The sequence below is a fragment of the Callorhinus ursinus genome, unplaced genomic scaffold (genome assembly GCF_003265705.2).
Source record: "Callorhinus ursinus isolate GAN/ISIS: 27379988/994484 unplaced genomic scaffold, GSC_fseal_2.0 scaffold4, whole genome shotgun sequence".
NCBI classification, from domain to species: Eukaryota; Metazoa; Chordata; class Mammalia; order Carnivora; family Otariidae; genus Callorhinus; species Callorhinus ursinus.
In genome coordinates this window covers 11,644,459-11,662,497 of record NW_027397066.1, presented here as the reverse complement: position 1 = coordinate 11,662,497, position 18,039 = coordinate 11,644,459, and the positions used below count along the sequence as shown (strand labels likewise).

The window sequence follows — 18,039 nt, the reverse complement described above, 5'->3', positions numbered from 1 at the left end:
AAGGATTTTTAAAGCAGCATACGGAAAGCACAGATCGTAAAAGAAAAGATGAACATATTTTATTTGTTTAAAATTAAGAATTTCTGTCATCAAAAAGCAGCAAAAGGGAGTAAAGAGGCAACTAGAGAGTGCATCAACAAAGGCCCCCTGTCCAGGATATACGCCAAACTCCTACCAATTATGAAAAAGAAACAAAGACAAACAGTCCAGTTCAAACATCAACACAAGCCTTGAACAGACAGAGGAAAACAAAACGGCCAATTCATGAATGGGAAATAGAAGGCCAAGGAAAGTGTAACATCTGACAATAGCAGGTGACATGGATGGTTTGGGTGATCGGGATCTACGGGAACACTGGTTAAAGTATAAATCGGCACAACCACTCCGGAAAAGTGTTTGGATTCGGCATGTGGGTATCAAAGAAGCCCATCCCCTAAGACTCAACAATTTCACTTCCAGGTATATTTTGGGAAAGCTTAGGCGCATGTAGCTTAAAAGACATGTATAAGGATCCCTATAGAAGTGCTGTCTGTAAGCTGAAAAACAGAATCAACTCAGATGTCTGTCAACAGTGAAATGGGCAAATTTGTTATATTCATATAATGAAGTGTTATAAACAAAGAAAGTAAATAAACTTCAGCTAGCCATGTGATATTAAGTAAATGAATCTCACATGGTAGTGAAGAATACACTAAAAAGTACAGACAACCTACTTTCATTTGTGGATACACCAAATACAGGTAATATTAAACCACATTTTCTTAGGAGTTACACATAGATGGCAAACCTGTAAGGAGAAACAAGGAAATGCTGATCATAAAAATCTGGAAAATGGTTACTTCTGGGATGGAGGAGGCAGTAGTTGGGGTTAGGAACATGGGGGCTGCCCTATTTCTTAACCTGGGGAGTGGTTACATCATCATTTATTCATTTTCTTAGCTGTTATTATTACTTGTTAATTATTTATTCATAATTATTTTTTAAGCCATATCTATGTTTTATGCATTTTTCTTTTTGCATGATATAGCCCAATAAAACAACTATTGAAAAAAGCTTACTTTCTCAAAACAAGTTTCAAGGGTGTATTTGTAAACCTCTGAAATTCTCGAAGGGATTTCATCTCCTTCCAAACTTTTATGATCGTTTTAAGCAATGTTCGATCTTTTTCTTGTTCAGCATCGCGCAGTTTTCTTGTTTGCCTAGAAGGTAGAATATGTTATTATTATTATTATTATTATTATATATTAAAAAGTTATTTAGATGGGTTTGCAATTAAAAAAGAAACTAATAATGCTATAGTGATTGTATATTTAATTTGATACCTACGATACGTCTTTTTTTTTTTTTTTAAGATTTTATTTATTTATTTGACAGAGGCAGAGATAGCGAGAGAGGGAACACAAGCAGGGGGAGTGGGAGAGGGAGAAGCAGGCTTCCCCTGGAGCAGGGAGCCCGATGTGGGACTTGATCCCAGGACCCCAGCATCATGACCTGAGTCGAAGGCAGATGCTTAATGACTGAGCCACTCAGGCGCCCCACCTACGATACTTCTTAAGTACTGGAAATCCAAAGATATGAATGGAAACTTGAAGGCAATAGGATGCCAAAGTGTTTCAAGAGGTTATTTGATTTTGTTTTCCCTAGGTGAATCTGACTTCAATTAAACTAAATTACCTTCTAAGCTTCTTATTAATACTATGTACCCTTAGGCAAATAGCTAGCTTTGAAGTTATAAAAATAAGAGGCCCAGTAAACTCAATTCTCGTGGACTAAATTATTGTACACATAGGAAAGCACGTTGTTGTCCTAGTTAACAACAAACATATTAAAGTCCGTCTCTGTTAACACAAATCACAGATTCTATATTTAGGAGATGAAGTAATGTCACTGTCTGCCTGGGAGAGTTTTCTAACTGGATTAACAGTATTTCAGGTTGATTTGAAGAGGCACCAGTTGGAAATGCTTTCACGGTAATTTTCCATTATTTGAAGTGTGTGGGAATTATTTAACGCCTTACTTCAAGCCCTCTTAGGAATGACAGTCAAATCTAGAACCTAAATGTACTCCATTATGCTATTAATTAATTAATTAGACAATTTTTCTTTTCTTGAGCAAGTACCAGGTGTCACTCCAGGTGATTCAGAAATGTCTAGGAGATTGGGGGTGTCTCTGAGCTCAAGGAATTTACCACGTAGCTCAGGAGTCAGACACATAGATAAATGAGGATGACATACAATGTGAGATTTGCCTCAGAGAATTCCCTTGGAAATCATGGAGGCAGGGTCTCATGAATTAGCACCTCCTGACCTCCAGAAGGAAGGCCCGAGTCTGGAGGCTGTACTTGTGCTGACTCAGCCTGTGGAAGTGGTACAGAGAAACACAGAGGCCTAGGTTTCTAATCATTCAACTGCTGGCTCTGGAAAAGGAAGATGGCGGAAGATGACAGCCAATTAGCGGTTGGATGGCCAAGATTCGGGACTCTCTGAAGACGTCACAGAAACAAGAAAGCAACGAACTAAGAAACCTTCTTCTTCTCCTTCTTTCTTCTTTTTTTGAAAATTTTATTTATTTGAGAGAGAGAATGAGCACACACAAGCAGGGGGGAGGGCCAGAGGGAGAAGCAGACTCCCCACTGAGTAGGGAGCCCAATGAGGGGCTCCATCCCAGGACCCTGAGATCATGACCTGAGCCGAAGTCAGACGCTTAACCGACTGAGCCACCCAGGCGCCCCAAGAAACATCCTTCTTGCAAAGCAGTAACGCATGTGATGGGCACAGATGTTGCAGTCAGACTCTACAATCCTGGTTCTATCAGTTGCTAGCTGGCCTGGGGCCAACAATTTAAGTTCTCCATGCCTCATCTGTAAACTTAATACTAGAATGGTGCCTGACATCTGGTAAGTGGTCCACCAATGTTAGCTGTCAGTATCAAGGGGTCTGTTCTTCTCTTATGCCTTTAGCTGCCTCCCCTGCCTCCTTTTGAAAAACTGCAACGTAAAATTATTTTACTGAGTTGTGTGACACCTTAAGGCTTTCTGATATATTTTTTTCTATTTCCTTTTTTAGTACCTGACAAAATAGTTTCTCCGAAATGCTAAAAAAGAACTCTTAGCAAGAAAAATTTGACATCTGAACTAAAGAAGAAAAGGAAAAGGCAGTTTTGCTCAGGGAGTCAGGTAACCTGGTGCAGATGGGGGTCCAGAGAGTGGAAGGGGGCTTCACCCCAGAGGGGAAACCCTGGGAGCCACTGGCCTCCGGATGATCCTTCCAACCACAGGACTGGACTCCGATCTCAGGAGAAAAGGCAAGTTAATGAAGAAAACAAAAAGAAAAAGCCTGTGAGAAGCTTTGCATCTTGGGAATCTGGGCAGAGGAGAATAAGTAGACAAAGGACGGTGGGAAGGACAGGGGCCAGGAGAGGGAAGAAATAGGTCACACCAGGCCGCTCCGGTGACAGTGCCCCTCGCCGTCAAGAGGCCAGGTAGCAAGAGGGGCTTAGCAATGCGGAGGTGCCCTGGCCTGTGGCAAGATCAGCCTCCAAGGAAAGGTGGGTGGGCGACGAGTGAGGTTCCCATGACCGGGAGGGAGGCAAGGGAGTAGAGCAGCAAGAATGCTAGTGTTTCCCACAAGTTTGGCTGTGAAGGAAAATACAGAGAGAAAGTGGTAGCCAGATGGGGATCTAGAGTCATAGTCTTAGTTGTTCAAGTTTGAGCAGGGCTGAGGGTAAAGACCCAGTAGAGAGAGTTAAATACAGTGTTCCCCTATCTTGCATGGAGACCCATGCTTCCTTCCTTATATAGCCGGTTCCAGTTCAGGGGACAAGCAATGCAGTCAGGATGCCATTTACAGGAAACGAGGTGGAGAATGACTGGCGTGCTGGGGGCTGGGGTGAGCGGCACCTGCCACGGACTCCGCGGATGCCCAGCGGGGGCTCCCAGGGACTCTGGTCAGCAGCAGGCCGGGGCCCACGCGACAGGACAGCCGGGAGCAGGCCATCTGCTTAGATTTGTTTTAACAATAGTGAAATATCAGGAAAAGGCTAAAACCCACTCTCTTACTGGGCCAGAAATGCTGGATCACACAGAGGCGTTCATTTCCAGGGGCAGCAGAAAGACCGCCCTGGGTCGGCCGTCCGCGGGGCACCGCCCCCGCCCCGGCATGGTCTGTCCATCTCTCATACGTTTCTGCTGGTTTTCAAATACTGCTGATAAATACGAGTCCCTATAAAGCCACTACTGTATTCAGGACAGCTTTTTGTCACTTTTCTTACCCAATGTATGCTTAAGCAAAAATTATTTGCACAAGGAGGCTGCACTGTGGGCTTTTTTTTTTTTTAAAGCATAAATAAGAATTTTCCTTTTAGAACATACTCTTCATACTTTTACAGTGACAGTATCTCAACATCACTAATTTCCACTTTGCTGGAGGAATTTCCAACTCAAGGCTAGATTGTATAAAGAAAAGTATACATTTAAAGTCCTTGATTTATAAATTCCTGTTCTAAGAATTCATTCTGTGGAAATACTCATGCACACAGGAATGTCAATTAGAGTGCAGTTTCTATAATACAAAATAGGAATAATACAAATGTCTATCAACAGGGAACATAACATCTCTATAATATCAGCCTTTAAATAATGATACAGGGGCGCCTGGGTGGTGCAGTTGGCTAAGCATCCGACTCTTAGTGTTGGCTCAGGTCGTGATCTCAGGGTCTTGGGATCGAGCCCCACGTTTGGCTTTGCGCTCAGAGGGGAGTCTGCTTGCAGTTCTCTCTCCCTTTGTCCCTCCCCCTGTGCTCATGGGCGCACGCCTGTGCACACGTTCTCTCTCTAAAATAAATCAATCTTTAAAAATAAGTACTGATGCAGACCTAGATGTCGTATAAAAAGAAAAGGTCTAAGATGTATTTTACACAGAAAAGCCAGTTGTGAGATAGTAAATGCAACATGATTCCTTAAAAAAATAAAATATATACACACGAACGCATCTGTGTATGGATGTGTAAGTATATACACACACAGGGGAATATACACGGGGAAGAACTAGCAAAAATCTGTTACTGTGATTTCTCCAGAGGGATGGGACTCCAGAAGAAACCTTCTATGTTAGGTATTTCCTAATTGTTTAGCAACAATCAGGGTTTTAATTTTTGAATTTTAATTATGAAAAATTCCAAGAAAGAGAAAAGCCCATGTCATAAGTCATTAGGACACTTGTTCACATTTTGTCACATTTACTCAGGGCTTTTGGTTTTGTCTCCAATGTTATAGTTACATTTGAAGACCTCTTGGACTGCATTCTCTTCTCTCCCTCCCTGGGACTGGCATGTGTGTCTTTTCTGTATGTACCTACAACAGACAAGCGTTGTGTTGGGTATTCTTTAGGGTTCATGGGCCGTCTCACACAGCAAGTATCCTCTTACACCTGGGTATTTTCATTCAACATTCTTTTCTCTATATTGGTACATGCAGATCTAATTCAGTCAATTTAACCGTGCTACAGATGTTCAGCGTTAAGACTATACCAGATGTGGGGGCGCCTGGGTGCCTCAGTCGTTAAGCATCTGCCTTCAGCTCAGGTCATGATCCCAGGGTCCTGGGATCAAGCCCCGAATCGGGCTCCCTGCTCGGTGGGGAACCTGCTTCTCCCTCCCTGCCCCGCCCCACCCCCCCGCTTGTGTTCTCTCTCACTCTTCTCTCTCTGTCAAATAAATAAATAAAATCTTAAAAAAAATAAAGTCGTGGCTTGTAGCAACGTTTGTTTACACCAGCAGAGTAAGTTACAATATCCTATATCCTCATTCTTTTCTTGGACTTCAAATTTGATGTTAATAAGATGGATATATCTCATTACTTCATTTGGCTTAATTTCTCATATATTCAGTGCATTTGGAAAAACTGAAAAAAGCTTTCAACAAGTACACATCTAACAAGAACAAAAAAAGTAGAAGTTACAATTACAGACTTTACTCACCGAATTTCAGATTTATACTCATTGATGCCTTTTTGGGTTGTATCAAGAGATTTATGAGGTTTTGCTGGATTAAGTCCTGTCTGAACTGCATTTCTTAGAGCTTGGAGCTTAAAAAAATATGGATACAAGTTTTGAGTTAGAGACTCTACTGCCTACTGCAAATTATGTGCCTCGAACCACCCCCTTCACCAGGGCAAAATGATGCCAACAAAGCTGTGAACGGGTGCTCAAACATCCTGCTGTTCCCACACTTTCACCACAACGAACTCTGACAGAGAACTCTCTTCTATTTTTAAAAAAGAAAAGGAATAATAAAGGACAAGGTAGGTTCATCCCTGTTCTGTAGCCCAGATCATTAAGAGGATCATGACAAGTGTTGCTTTTATGTGTGTCTCAGAAATGAGGTCTCTTTCAAGGCTAACAGTGGATCTTTCTGGGTCCCGGATATACAGGGATATTTTTGTGAACAGATCATAAACCTATAGACTCAAAAGGAGGTAATGTGGAGCGATCTCTTATTTGGGCAGTAGGTTTTAAAGTCAGGGTGTGGGGCTAAAATTGCCCGTAGTCAAAATTACTCAAGAAAATCCCATGGGATGGCATCACATTGGAAGTAAGTGTCACACAGAGAGCCATTTCTTTGAGCATCATCGGAAACAACTGACTTGTGTTTGCGTACCACGTTACGGCAAATTACATGTAAAGATGAGAATGTCTCTAAGGACAGAGAGATTCTCAGGCCGTGAATGGTCTCAGCATCTGAGGTCATGCAAGCAAGACACAGTTACGTATCTTCCATTAAATGCCCGCTCCCTGGGAAGGAGGTGACTTGCACCATTAGCACAAACCTTTCTCTTCAAGCCAAGCGTGTGCCACTGAATGTGCACACATGAAATGTGCATTGCCATAGCCTTCTGTTTGCTTGCAAGGAGAACAATCTATCATACATCGTAGGCTGAGGGGGCATGTGTAAGAGGTGCACGAACATTTGCTGCAGGCTGGTGTTTTTGTTGCTTGGGCTCATCAGAAGAACCAACCCCGTCAAAAGTAAGAATGGAAGAGTGTACCTTATCAGTAAGGAATTTTGCCTTGTTTCTCTGGTGTCTTGCAAGGTACTGGTCATATAATTGGGCCAGCTTGGCTGCCAAAACATGCTCTCGGCTAAAACAGGGATGATGAGTGAAGATTAACCCTGAAATATCAATGTCCAGTTGGAAATTTCCAGAGGGGTCTCCAGATCCAATCATGTGCTGACTTCTGTGGACATATTTTACTGCCTGTTAAAGAGAGCAGAGTATGGGGGGACCCCAGTTAAAGCACTCACTGGATAATGATCTAGGGTGGAATGAGACAACAGCCAGATGCACCAAGACCCACAAGTAGGAATATATGAGTTTATTTCTTTTTAGCCATTCCATTTCATATTTCCCACCTCCCCCCCCCCCGATCAGTAGAGTATTAATGTATATTTAGGACTTATGATTTCCTGTAGGACTTCAACACAGTGTATCTTTATTTATTTTAATAAAATAACATGTTTTCTCCTATAAAATAACATTCAGTCTGTCTTTGATGAGAAGACCAATAGATTTTTTGCTTAAAAAAAATATCCTTATAAAACCGGGATGTGTTTACAAATGGTAGGCTTGAATAGGAATGGATTGACTCTATCTCAGTACCTTCCAGAATATGCTGAGTTGAGTCTCCATTTGCATTTAAAAGGAGGGAAGACCACCCCTGCTGGGATCATAGTCCACTGGTATTTAATGTCTAATAAAAGCCCTAGTTCTGATCATTAATATCCTTACACTTTAGAGTGCCACAATGGAGGGCGTAATTTCTTTTCTCTTTCATTCAGATAAAAGGATTCAATTATAACCCACATATTTGTTAGAAGTTGTTGTTTTCCTTTTTCTTTTTTTTTTTTAAGAGAGGGTGAGCTGGGGTTGGGGATGGGCAGAGGGAGAAGGACAGAATCCCAAGCAGGCTCTACGCCCAGCTTCCCCACCTGGCACAGGGCTCAGTCCCATGACCTTGACATCATGACCTGAGCGAAAATCAAGAGTTGGATGCATAACAGACTGAGCCACCCAGGCGCCCCTGCGTTAGAACTTTTTCATCTGCATGTGACCACTTTGTGTCTTATGATCACCCAGACTGCTGAGATTAATTAAAAAATTTCCACCTCACAAAGACATGTACAACTAAACATCATTCTACAAACTTAATCGAAAATTCCTCTCTAATTGCTTTGCTCCTGCTGGTTCTTGCTTTGCCTTTCCTCTTGCCATGGGGTTTCAGAGTTATGAGGTCACTCAGGGTGTGACTCTCAGGTTCCGTCTTGTACTCTTCTTGGTATGAGTAAGTAATGTGGGTAGCATGGTCCAATTCACCTGAAATGTTACCCAGGACACCTGTACTTCATTTCTCCTTCCCCAAATCTGCATTAGCGCATGGTCAAATGATTGCTGGTGGTCTCTGCCTTAGGCTCAGGTCAACCACGTAAAAAAAGTTTCCAGGACCCTTGTAGTCACTGGGCTAGACTGCTCAAAAGAGCCCAGCTCTCTTCCTATTAAGGAGAAAGACTCCCAGTTCCTTGTCTTTCTTTTTGTTATATTTATTTTCTTTAACTATATACTGAGAACGATCATGAAAATAGCGGAAATAATTTCTTCTAAGAATAAATGATATTTATAGAACATATTATTTTAATCTTGAAATTGATTTTTCATTTTTCAATTGAAAACCAAAACCCAAGACTATCAGAGGTGATGCAAATGGATTATCTGCTGATGTTCTCGGTGTGTGTGGAGATGCATGACAATGGAGGAAGAAACTTAAAAGCTGTAGAAGGGAGCCTGGGTGGCTCAGTCGGTTGAGCGACTGACACTTGGTTTTGGCTCAGGTCATGATCTTGGGATCCTGGGATTGAGCCCCCTGTTGGGCTCTGCGCTTAGCAGGGAGTCTGCCCTTCTCTCTCCTTCTCCTTCTGCCCCTCCTCCTGCTCACATGCTCTCTCTCTAAAATAAATAAATAAATCTTTAAAAAAATAAAATAAAAAATAAAAGGTGTATAGAAAAAGAATAATCATTGGTGGGATTAAAATACAAGTCTCTGTATTTGCTGTGGGAAAATAATAGGAACAGAGTCTGAATCCAGTCCAGAGCCTGCCGTAGATTCTGTGGCTGTTGTTCTGGTCCTCTCTGGAAGCTTTCTCATTCTTGGAAGCTTTCTCATCCCCATCTTCCGGGCATGAGGTGGCGGTCACATGTTCTACTTACAACTGACCAGTTTGTCCTTGCTATTGATAAATGTGAATCTTGGAAGAAAAGATAGAATCCTTTCCTCTGGAGTTGTTAAGCTTAGATGATCAAGGGTCATCTCTCTTAACACATGGAGAATTCTGGTCTGTCTGCAATCGGAGGGAATGAAGCTAGTCAACATTCAAGGAGAACCAGAGAAAAGAGAGGTAGAGAGAGAGACAGCCCCCGAGATCCTGGTTCCCAAAGTCCCTCCTTCATTTTTATGATTTATCTCCAGATCCTTCCCAGTTTTATGGGCCACCAAATTCTCTCTTTACTTAAGCTGGTTTGCTTTAGTTTTTATCATTTGCAACCCAGAGTGTTGGCGAATGCAGTGCTTAGAACATAGTAGGTGACCATGCTCTGGGAAACACTGGTGAGAATGGCGGAGAGGGAAGCGGTAATCTTACCAAGTGGTAATTAACAAGGAAGTTGGAATCATGGTAAATTCCTCAAAATGGTAAGCAGTTTTGCCTCTACACTTATGCCCTCCAGGAATGTCTTGCTGACTTCTAATCACAAAATCTTTCATTTTTTTTTTTTAAATGTAAACTCTGTGCCCAATGCGGGGCTCAGTCTCATGACCTTGAGATCAAGAGTCACATGCTCTACTGACTGAGCCAGCCAGGCTCCCCCTGATGGAATCAGTAACACTTGACATTTCTGTCTAGCCATACTAGGGACAGTCTAAGGCCATGTTTGAATATTCCTACCTCTATATTCTCTGAGTTTAGGACAACTGAGAATATAGTGGACTTTCAGTTAAGGATGGGAAGAATAAAAATAAAAGGAGGGAAGGAAGGTAAGATGGAAGGAAGGAAGGAATGGAGGAAGGCAGGGAGGGAGGAGAGGAGGGAGGGAGGGAGGGAGGGAGGAGGGAGGCTGTTGGGGTTGCTTTCAACAACCCTAACCCTACTTTGTTATCAGGATTAAGCGAACTGCATTTTATATTGTTTATGTCTGATGTGCAATGTCCCCTTGGCATTTTTATTTTTTTAAGTTTTGGAATAGTTCCCTCTTAAGAGGTATTCAATTGCATTCTTTCTCATTTGACGTTTAACTTTGTTCTTTGCGCAATATTGACGCTCTTTTTATATTTTTCTATTTTTAATTGTCTCTCACAAAGGTCTTAGTTTGGGAAGAGTAGAATGTTCCATTTTTGAAAACTACTAATGGGGGATGGGGGATGGGTTTGGTCAGTCCTGCTGGGTTAGTTCGAGCCTGAGAGCTCTGAGGCATAAATTCACCATTAATGGCCCAGGGAATTGCCAAATCCCGATCCAGCACACGGACTTGGTTTTCTGTCACTGGGATTCCAGGGTTAAGCCAGAGCCCAGGAAAGCCGCTGTTCTGCAGGAGAGACAGCTGAGGAGAGGAGGAAGGAGGAGGGAGTCTCTTCTAGAGACATTCAGCTCAGCTGAATCATTTAAATAACATTCAATTTATATTTTGAGGTATCCCTGTGTGCCAGCCTCCTGCCCAGTGCTAGGGTTAAAAGAAGAAGAAAACCCCATCTTGGGCTTGAGTCACTTTCAGGCCAGTGGGGGAGGGAGAGAGGAGATGCATTAATAAGCTATCAGTGAAGCCCTCTTGCCCATTCAGCTCCTTCTGTGCTCCTGCATCATGTCAAAACTCCCAGATGGAAGGTATGTTTGGACATAAGACTAAAAATATAGGCCATATGCATTTAATATTTTTTTCTTAAAGGCAAGCCTGTTACATGGAACAGTGGAAAAAACATGGGTTTTGACATTGGACAGATCTGAATAAATGTAGGAAAAGGTAAAAGTTGGTAAAAAAATAAAATTGTGAAAATATCAATCTAGAAAGAGATGTATTATGTTTTGAATCACTGGAAGGTTCCACAACCACATTCCCCCAAAGAGACTGAGGTATACAAGTCCACAGTGAATGTAACAGGTAATATGTAATGGGGCAACACACAGGGGGAATAATATTCCCTCCCTCTAATTTGAACCCTTCTGCATTCTTCGCCCGCACTCTAACATATCCTTTGCTCTTTGCTATGTCCAAAGCCTGACGCTCTAAGAAATGACCTCGGGAGTCTCCAGTCCCTTTAGTTTTTTCCCTTCTCTAACTTCTTTTGCTCTGTGATGCTGGACGACCAGCCCCTCCAAGGGGGACATTCTCCTTATCTCCTTCCCCATTTCTGCACACAAGATGGGAAGATCTCCCCTCTCACACAGGTATCGGGAGGAAACCACCCTGCTTCCCTTCCCATGCCCCATCCTCATGGCTCCTTCCCCAGAGAGAAGGAAGAACATGACTAGAGAGCCAGCTGGAGCCCGAGAGCCATTGGTCTGGGTTCTCCACTGCCCCTTCTTAGCTCTCTCCCGAGAGCCTGCTTACTGGCCCCGTGTGTTCTCCTCGACAGTCCCCATGGTGAACTCACCAGAGCTGTGTCTAGACGGGAGTGGAATTCATGGGAGATGGAGCAGGAAGCCCATCTGGTCTTGGGTTCCAGTGGCCTTCTGCTGTCCGGTTCTACCCTTTGTGCGACTGATTTCTGCATCCCTCTCTGACCCCTGTGCATTTCCCAACTAGCCTCACAAACTCCGAAGCAGACAGATAAGATTAATTGGCTCCCTTAATACCCAACTCAACATAGTACTTACTCTTCTGTTTTCTCACTGTAACCCATAATTTAGTGCCTCATTATGTCAGTGTTTCCTGCTGAAACGGAGGGAAGGTGAAGGGAGACTGATGTATTACCGGGTATGTGCACAAGGGGATGACTGTCTCGATCACTAATTATATCACGTATCTGTCATGTAAACGAATAGATGACAAATGCCTCATGGACTGTGACTTGGGTTGATGCTTGTTTTGTGATCATCTACTCCCATGATCACATTTCTGCACAAAGTAGCCACTCATTAATACTTGTCTATAGTAACAACAAAATTTCATAGACATTCACAATTTTAAAAAAGGGCATACAGTTACATCATCTGAATACATTGATCCTCTGAGGTAGAGAAGATTATTATTGTTCCTATTTTTCAACTAAGAAAATGGGCACAGAGGTAAAGGGACCCACCCAAAATCACAAAGTAGTTGTTAGTAGGACAGCTCAGATGCTCCGACTTGCACCTGTGTCTTCTCTGTCAGGCAATCTGCTTTCCAGAATGATCATTTCAATTCCCTCATTCTGTTTCACTTTATCCATGCTGAAATATTATAATATAAAATTTCCTGGGTTTCGGAAGGAGGGGATCTTTGCTCAGCAGCTCAGGAAAGGAAGAGAATTTAATTAAACACTAAGGCAGACAACTCTGTCTGTTGAATGCTAGCCAGCACTTGCGCAGCTCTGTTCTAAGCACTGGAATGTACTCTCTCCACCCATCTGCACGATTATCCCAGGAGGTAGGTGCTATTATTATGTCCATTTCACAGATGAAGAAATTGCAGCACAGAGAGATTAAGGGCCGAGTTTGCCTAATGAGTGCTGGTGCCTGGACTCATATCAGGCAGTTTGGTACCAGGCCTTAGGAAAACACAGTAAAAAGGATTTGCAAGGATAGAAAACCTCCAGTTGGGGGAACCTGGGTGGCTCTGTCGGTTAGGCAGCCGACTCTTGATTTTGGCTCAGGGTCATGATCTCAGGGCTGTAGGATCGAGCCCCCCTCAGGCTCCACGTTCAGTGGGGAGTCTGGTTGAGCTTCTCTCTCTCTCCCTTTCTCTCTGCCCCTCCCCCTGCTGGTACTCTCTCTCAAAATAAATAAATAAATCTTTAAGAAAAAAGAGAAAAATCTCCAGTTATATAATAAAGAGACGAGTGGGAAATAATCTTGCAGCATCTGTGAGACGGCAGCAAAAAAAGAAGAAAAATAAGGCCAGCTAACTTGGATATGCAAATAAAGTCACCGACTTAGCCATTCCTACCTGGGAACGAGGCCTTCTTTAAGAAAAGATTAGGTGAGCATAGCCGACTCGCTCTTATATAATACACCTGCTGTTTGTTCTTTATGTGTAAGGTAGTGAACTTAAAAAAACCTACAACAACCAAAGTAGAATGTTATGAATTTAGTACCCCAAGCTATTCAAAGAGCAAAGCACTATCACGCACCTTCACGCATTAAAAATGGGGAGGTGGGCTTACCTTTTTATACAATGTTTCAAGTTCTGCCTTAATGTCTTGCTCCTGTGTCAGCATTGGCGGTCTTGAAGGAAACCCCTTGGTGGGGTTTGGCAGTGCTAGGATTTTCCCGTCATCTCCAAACCACTTTCTTCCCTGCAGATCAAGCAGAGGGAAGAACACCATTTTCTTGTAACTGGACAGAAAATGGTTTACAAAATAAACAACATCTGCAAGAAAACTCTGGGTTGACACACACATCTCATGCACCTTCCCTTGTCCTGACAGATCTTTAAAAGCCTCATTTCCATTAGCAACTGAGTCTTCACTAACATCCCCACAATGAATTTAAGCTATAGTCCTCACTCCCCTCCAAAAAAAAGCATAACAAAAAGCTTACAGAGTGCTTAAAAAGTGTATTTTCTATTCATTAAAAATTAGAGAAAAAAACGATAGGAGAAATACAACTGAGAACATTCTATCTGTGGACAGTTAAGCATTTCCGTGAATTGTGAAAAAGTCGCCAACCTCTTGACTCAGCAGGAGAACCCCAAGCCCGGCCAGCAGAAGATGGGCTTTGAGCAGGGGAGAGGGTATGTGGTTTCAGGATCACCAAACATACTGAGAGACAAATTAAAAAAAAAAAAAATTGAACCACTGTCTGTAGACAGGAGGATATGAGCCTGAGGGTGTGCTGACTGCCCGGGACAGGAAGAAGCAGCTCTGATCCAGAGATGCCAGGGGCTACAGGTGGGACGGGGCTGCGTGCTTACGGGCTCCTGCATCAGCAGCCTGTTCTCCATGATGTTCTGACAGGCGCGAGGCACCTCTGGTCTTGCTCCAGTATAAAGGCCTTCGTCTTCCAGAAATCGGGGCTGCACATTCTCAGGAAGCTTTTTATATGTAGGCACTAGGTAGTACATAAATAAATACAAGCAACATTAGTGCCAACCTACACATTTCAAACTGCAATGTGCTGAACCAAAACAACCACTGGAAATTTCATTTGTATTCCTGGAAGCTGCAAACGCCCCCATCTTAATTTCCAGAAGCAGAACCAAGGACAAGAGGAAAGTATTCACCTGCAGTATCACATTGTAGAACTGTGACAGGACTCCACACCTCGCTCACCAGTGTGACCTACTGTGGGGAGGGCGGTATTCGCATCAGACGGCCTGCTGGGCGGCTCGCTCGCTGGCCGAACGAACCTGGGCCTGGCACTGCTTGGAACGCTTTCCTTCTGTACAAAAGGGATGATGATATCTACTCACTGGGCTCTTGGGAGAATTAAATGAGGAAAAGTATGAGAAAATGCTTTGTAAGTTAAAAAGTTAAAAAGAGGATAAAAGAGATAGAGCAGGGAGGGAGGCTTTTCTCAGGAGGCCTTGCGTTTACACCAACTCGTGAAGGTTGAGAGGGAAGGAGCCGGGATGGGGGACCCCCGAGGGCATGGCGTGGCCCAGGGAGTGGGGTAACACTGGGCACTGCGGGCTGGTGAGCAGGGGCAGGGTGGAGGGAGGGCTCTGCAGGTCAGCAGCAGCTTGGGTTTTGGTCAGGGGGATGGGACCCTGAAGGCTCTATCTGGGGAGTGACCGAGCAGATTTTCAGTTCTGGAAAGATCCCTGGGCCTGCGTGGGCAAAGTCGTCCAGAGGAGAAAATAAGAGAAGAAGCCAGGGGAACTGTGAGTGTCCGGAGGTGATCTGGGAGTTAATGAGGAAGGGTAGAGAGTCTCTTTTGTTTATAATGATCTCACTCTAAACCTTGCCAAATCCCTGAATCTGCTAATTTTCCTGTTTGTGACCATTTGGACACTCCGCTTCCCAAACTCACCCACACAAAACAACTAATACCAGAGTTCTTGGAAAAATGGACCTCGGAGTCCTAAGACAACATGGGGCCAACCTGAGCAAACATGGGGGTCTGCTCCCCACCGCTCCACTCACATGGCTAGGTTAACAGGCCGGCACTAATCCAGCCATCTTCGAAGGTTTTCATGGAAACGTTTTTGAGCACTCACTCACTCTACGTGTTTCCTGGTTGTGGACACACTATTGTACACGCACAATTAAATCAGGAAAGGACGAGATTAAAAATACGCGCCAATAGAAGCTTTTGAGTTTGCTTCCTGCATCCCCGGGGCGAACACACTCTGCTTTGGCAACCACTCTCCAAACAGCAACAAGAACGGCACCGGTAACAGAAACATTATTACTCTTGATCCCCTGCTGTGTGCTGGTCACCACACAGGCACTTCGCTCAGGCTATTTGCTCAGTGCTCAAAGGAAGAAGAAACGCCCAGAGTCATGATGACGTAGGATCATTTCATTTCCTCCTGTTTTCAGGCGAGGCACCGAGAATGGAGGAGCTCACTCAAGGTCATACCTCGCGGAGGACGAGCTGGGGCAGTGTGGCTCCTCAGCTCCTGTTTGCTAGGCCAGGGGTTGCCTCCCCTCTGGATCAGAGCGAGGTGGGGAGATGGACCGGTGCTTGGATTCCTCACTCAGAGCAGGTGCCGGGTGCAGCAGGGGCTCCTGAAGCCTCTTCCACGCACCCCCCTCCCACCCCACCCCCCCAGCCTGAGCCAGCCCCTGGGGTCTAACCTCCACTCCCAGCCCAGGGGGCTCCAGGGACAGGCCTGACAGTGAGACCTCTGAGCACAAACACAAGGTGACAGGGCTCCTCCTTGGCGGAGGCTGCGGCTGATGCATTTCTCAAAACCCCCAAGGAGCATCAGGACGCATTGAGCCGGGGGTGTGGCCTCTGCAGCTGGCCTCCCAGGACAGAAACCTGCCTCCTTCCCGTCACTAGCTTTGTGGTCTTGGACTAGTTCCCTAACTTCTCTGGACTTTTGCTTTGTCATCTGTAAAATGGGCATGAGAAAGAACACTTGTCCAGCCCTGGTGTGGGGCTAGGTGAGTTGACACACATCAAGTGCTTAGAAAGGAACCTGGCAGAGGAAGGGCACGGAATGCGTTCCCTGTTATTGTTATGGCGAAGCTGTAACCTTTGGGCACCTTTCCCAGCTGCCTACTTTAAAAGGAAACCTGAGATGTCCAACAAATCCCAATACTTTGAACCATATACGATTCAAAATGATCTATCAAAATGGAACAATAATTTATCCTTGGCTTGGCATTTAATTGGAACTCAGAACATGACAAATGGAAAGAAACCCAACTCCCACGTGAGTGCAGCCCCCCTTCCCAGCCTGAGGGGCTCTCCTGGGGACTCCCATTTTAAGCGTGAACTACCAGCTAACTAACTGGGGAGGTCCTTCAGGCACTCTCCGGAGAAAAGAAAATTCCCGGGGAAAAAAGAGCAAAAGGAAACCCAGGGCAGAAACGAAGCAAGGGGCAGTCACTAGGAGTTAATCTGCTTTAATACCCTGGCCACTGCCCCCTGAGGAACCTCAGCCAACCTGCTTTGTTTCTCCCTCAGAATCTCTGAAGTGATCATGTCGTTTTGCACGCTACTGAGATGCCTGGTGGCTGGGGGCTCCTGGATAGTCTCAGGATGGTGCTGGCAGACAGGGCAACCAGCCCTGTGAGTAGATGGTTGGGGCTTTCAGCCACTGCTGTCCTCCAGCCCCACCTCCAGGAGAAGAGAGGGACTAGATTTCATTAATCACCAATGGCAATGACTTGGTCGCTCATGTTGACATAAGAAGCCTCCATAAAAATCCTAGCTGAAGGGGTTTGGAGAGCTTCCTGGTCAATGAACACATAGAGTACTGGGAGGGTGGGGGCCCTGGAGAGGGGCTGGAAGCTCCGTGCCCCTTCTCACATGCCTTGGCCTACGAGTCTCTTCATCTGTGTGCTCTCTCATATCCTTTTTTTTTTTTAAGATTTTATTTATTTATTTGAGAGCAAGAGAGAGTGAGAGAGCACAAGCAGGGGGAATGGCAGGCAGAGGGAGAGGGAGAAGCAGCCTCTCCTCTGAGCAACGTGGGGCTCAATTCCAGGACCCTGGGATCATGACCTGAGCTGAAGGCAGATGCTCAACCCCAGGTGCCCCCATATCCTTTATTATATGATAAACTGGTTAAATATAAGTGTTTCTCTGATTACCATGTGCTGTTAGAACAAATTATCGAACCTGAGGAGGGTGGTCATGGAACCCCCAATTTGTGGCAAAATTGAATAGAAGTATGGGTAACCTGGGGACCCACTACTTGTGATTGCTGTCTAAATAGAGGGTAGTCTTGTGGGACGGAGCCCTTAACTTGTGGGGTCTGTGCTGACTCCAGGTATAAGTGTCAGAACTGAACTGTAGGATATCCAGCTTGTGCTGGAGAATTGGTTGGTGTGGGGAAACCCCGCCCCCCACATCTGGTCACAGAAGTGTTCTAGGAGGGTCAACAGTGAGTAGAGGATAAAACATGAGAGATTTTCCTTCTCACAGCCTGAATCTCAGAGTCTCTCAGGTTCTCTGCCCCCAGAACTGGTCGCCAATTTGATGAGGGGACCCCCCAGAACATCCAGGTGTTTCTTTTGCTATTCTATTAGTGAGTGTTTTTCAATGGGCATTTTCTCATGTTCTTTGTTGTTTTTTAATCTGAAGGTATTTCTTGATGACTAACTCAGATTAGAAATTGGGATCTGCCATGGAAATTGGACATCCTCAGACACCAGCTGTATTTCTCATGAAGGAAAATGAAGATGA

The 18,039-nt window shown here is 44.4% G+C and overlaps 1 protein-coding gene across 1 annotated transcript in view; it reads right to left on the bottom strand.

The window, feature by feature from the left end:
- The window catches only part of CC2D2A (coiled-coil and C2 domain containing 2A), a 130,425-nt gene that overhangs the window by 70,631 nt on the left and 41,755 nt on the right, over nucleotides 1-18,039 (bottom strand). The window contains exons 10-14 of the mRNA XM_025887332.2: nucleotides 14,150-14,286; nucleotides 13,401-13,532; nucleotides 7,043-7,252; nucleotides 5,976-6,082; nucleotides 1,059-1,199 (exon numbers count right to left, since the gene is read on the bottom strand). Coding sequence (XP_025743117.1) covers nucleotides 1,059-1,199; nucleotides 5,976-6,082; nucleotides 7,043-7,252; nucleotides 13,401-13,532; nucleotides 14,150-14,286 — 727 coding nt within the window. The remainder of the gene's footprint in view (nucleotides 1-1,058; nucleotides 1,200-5,975; nucleotides 6,083-7,042; nucleotides 7,253-13,400; nucleotides 13,533-14,149; nucleotides 14,287-18,039) is intronic.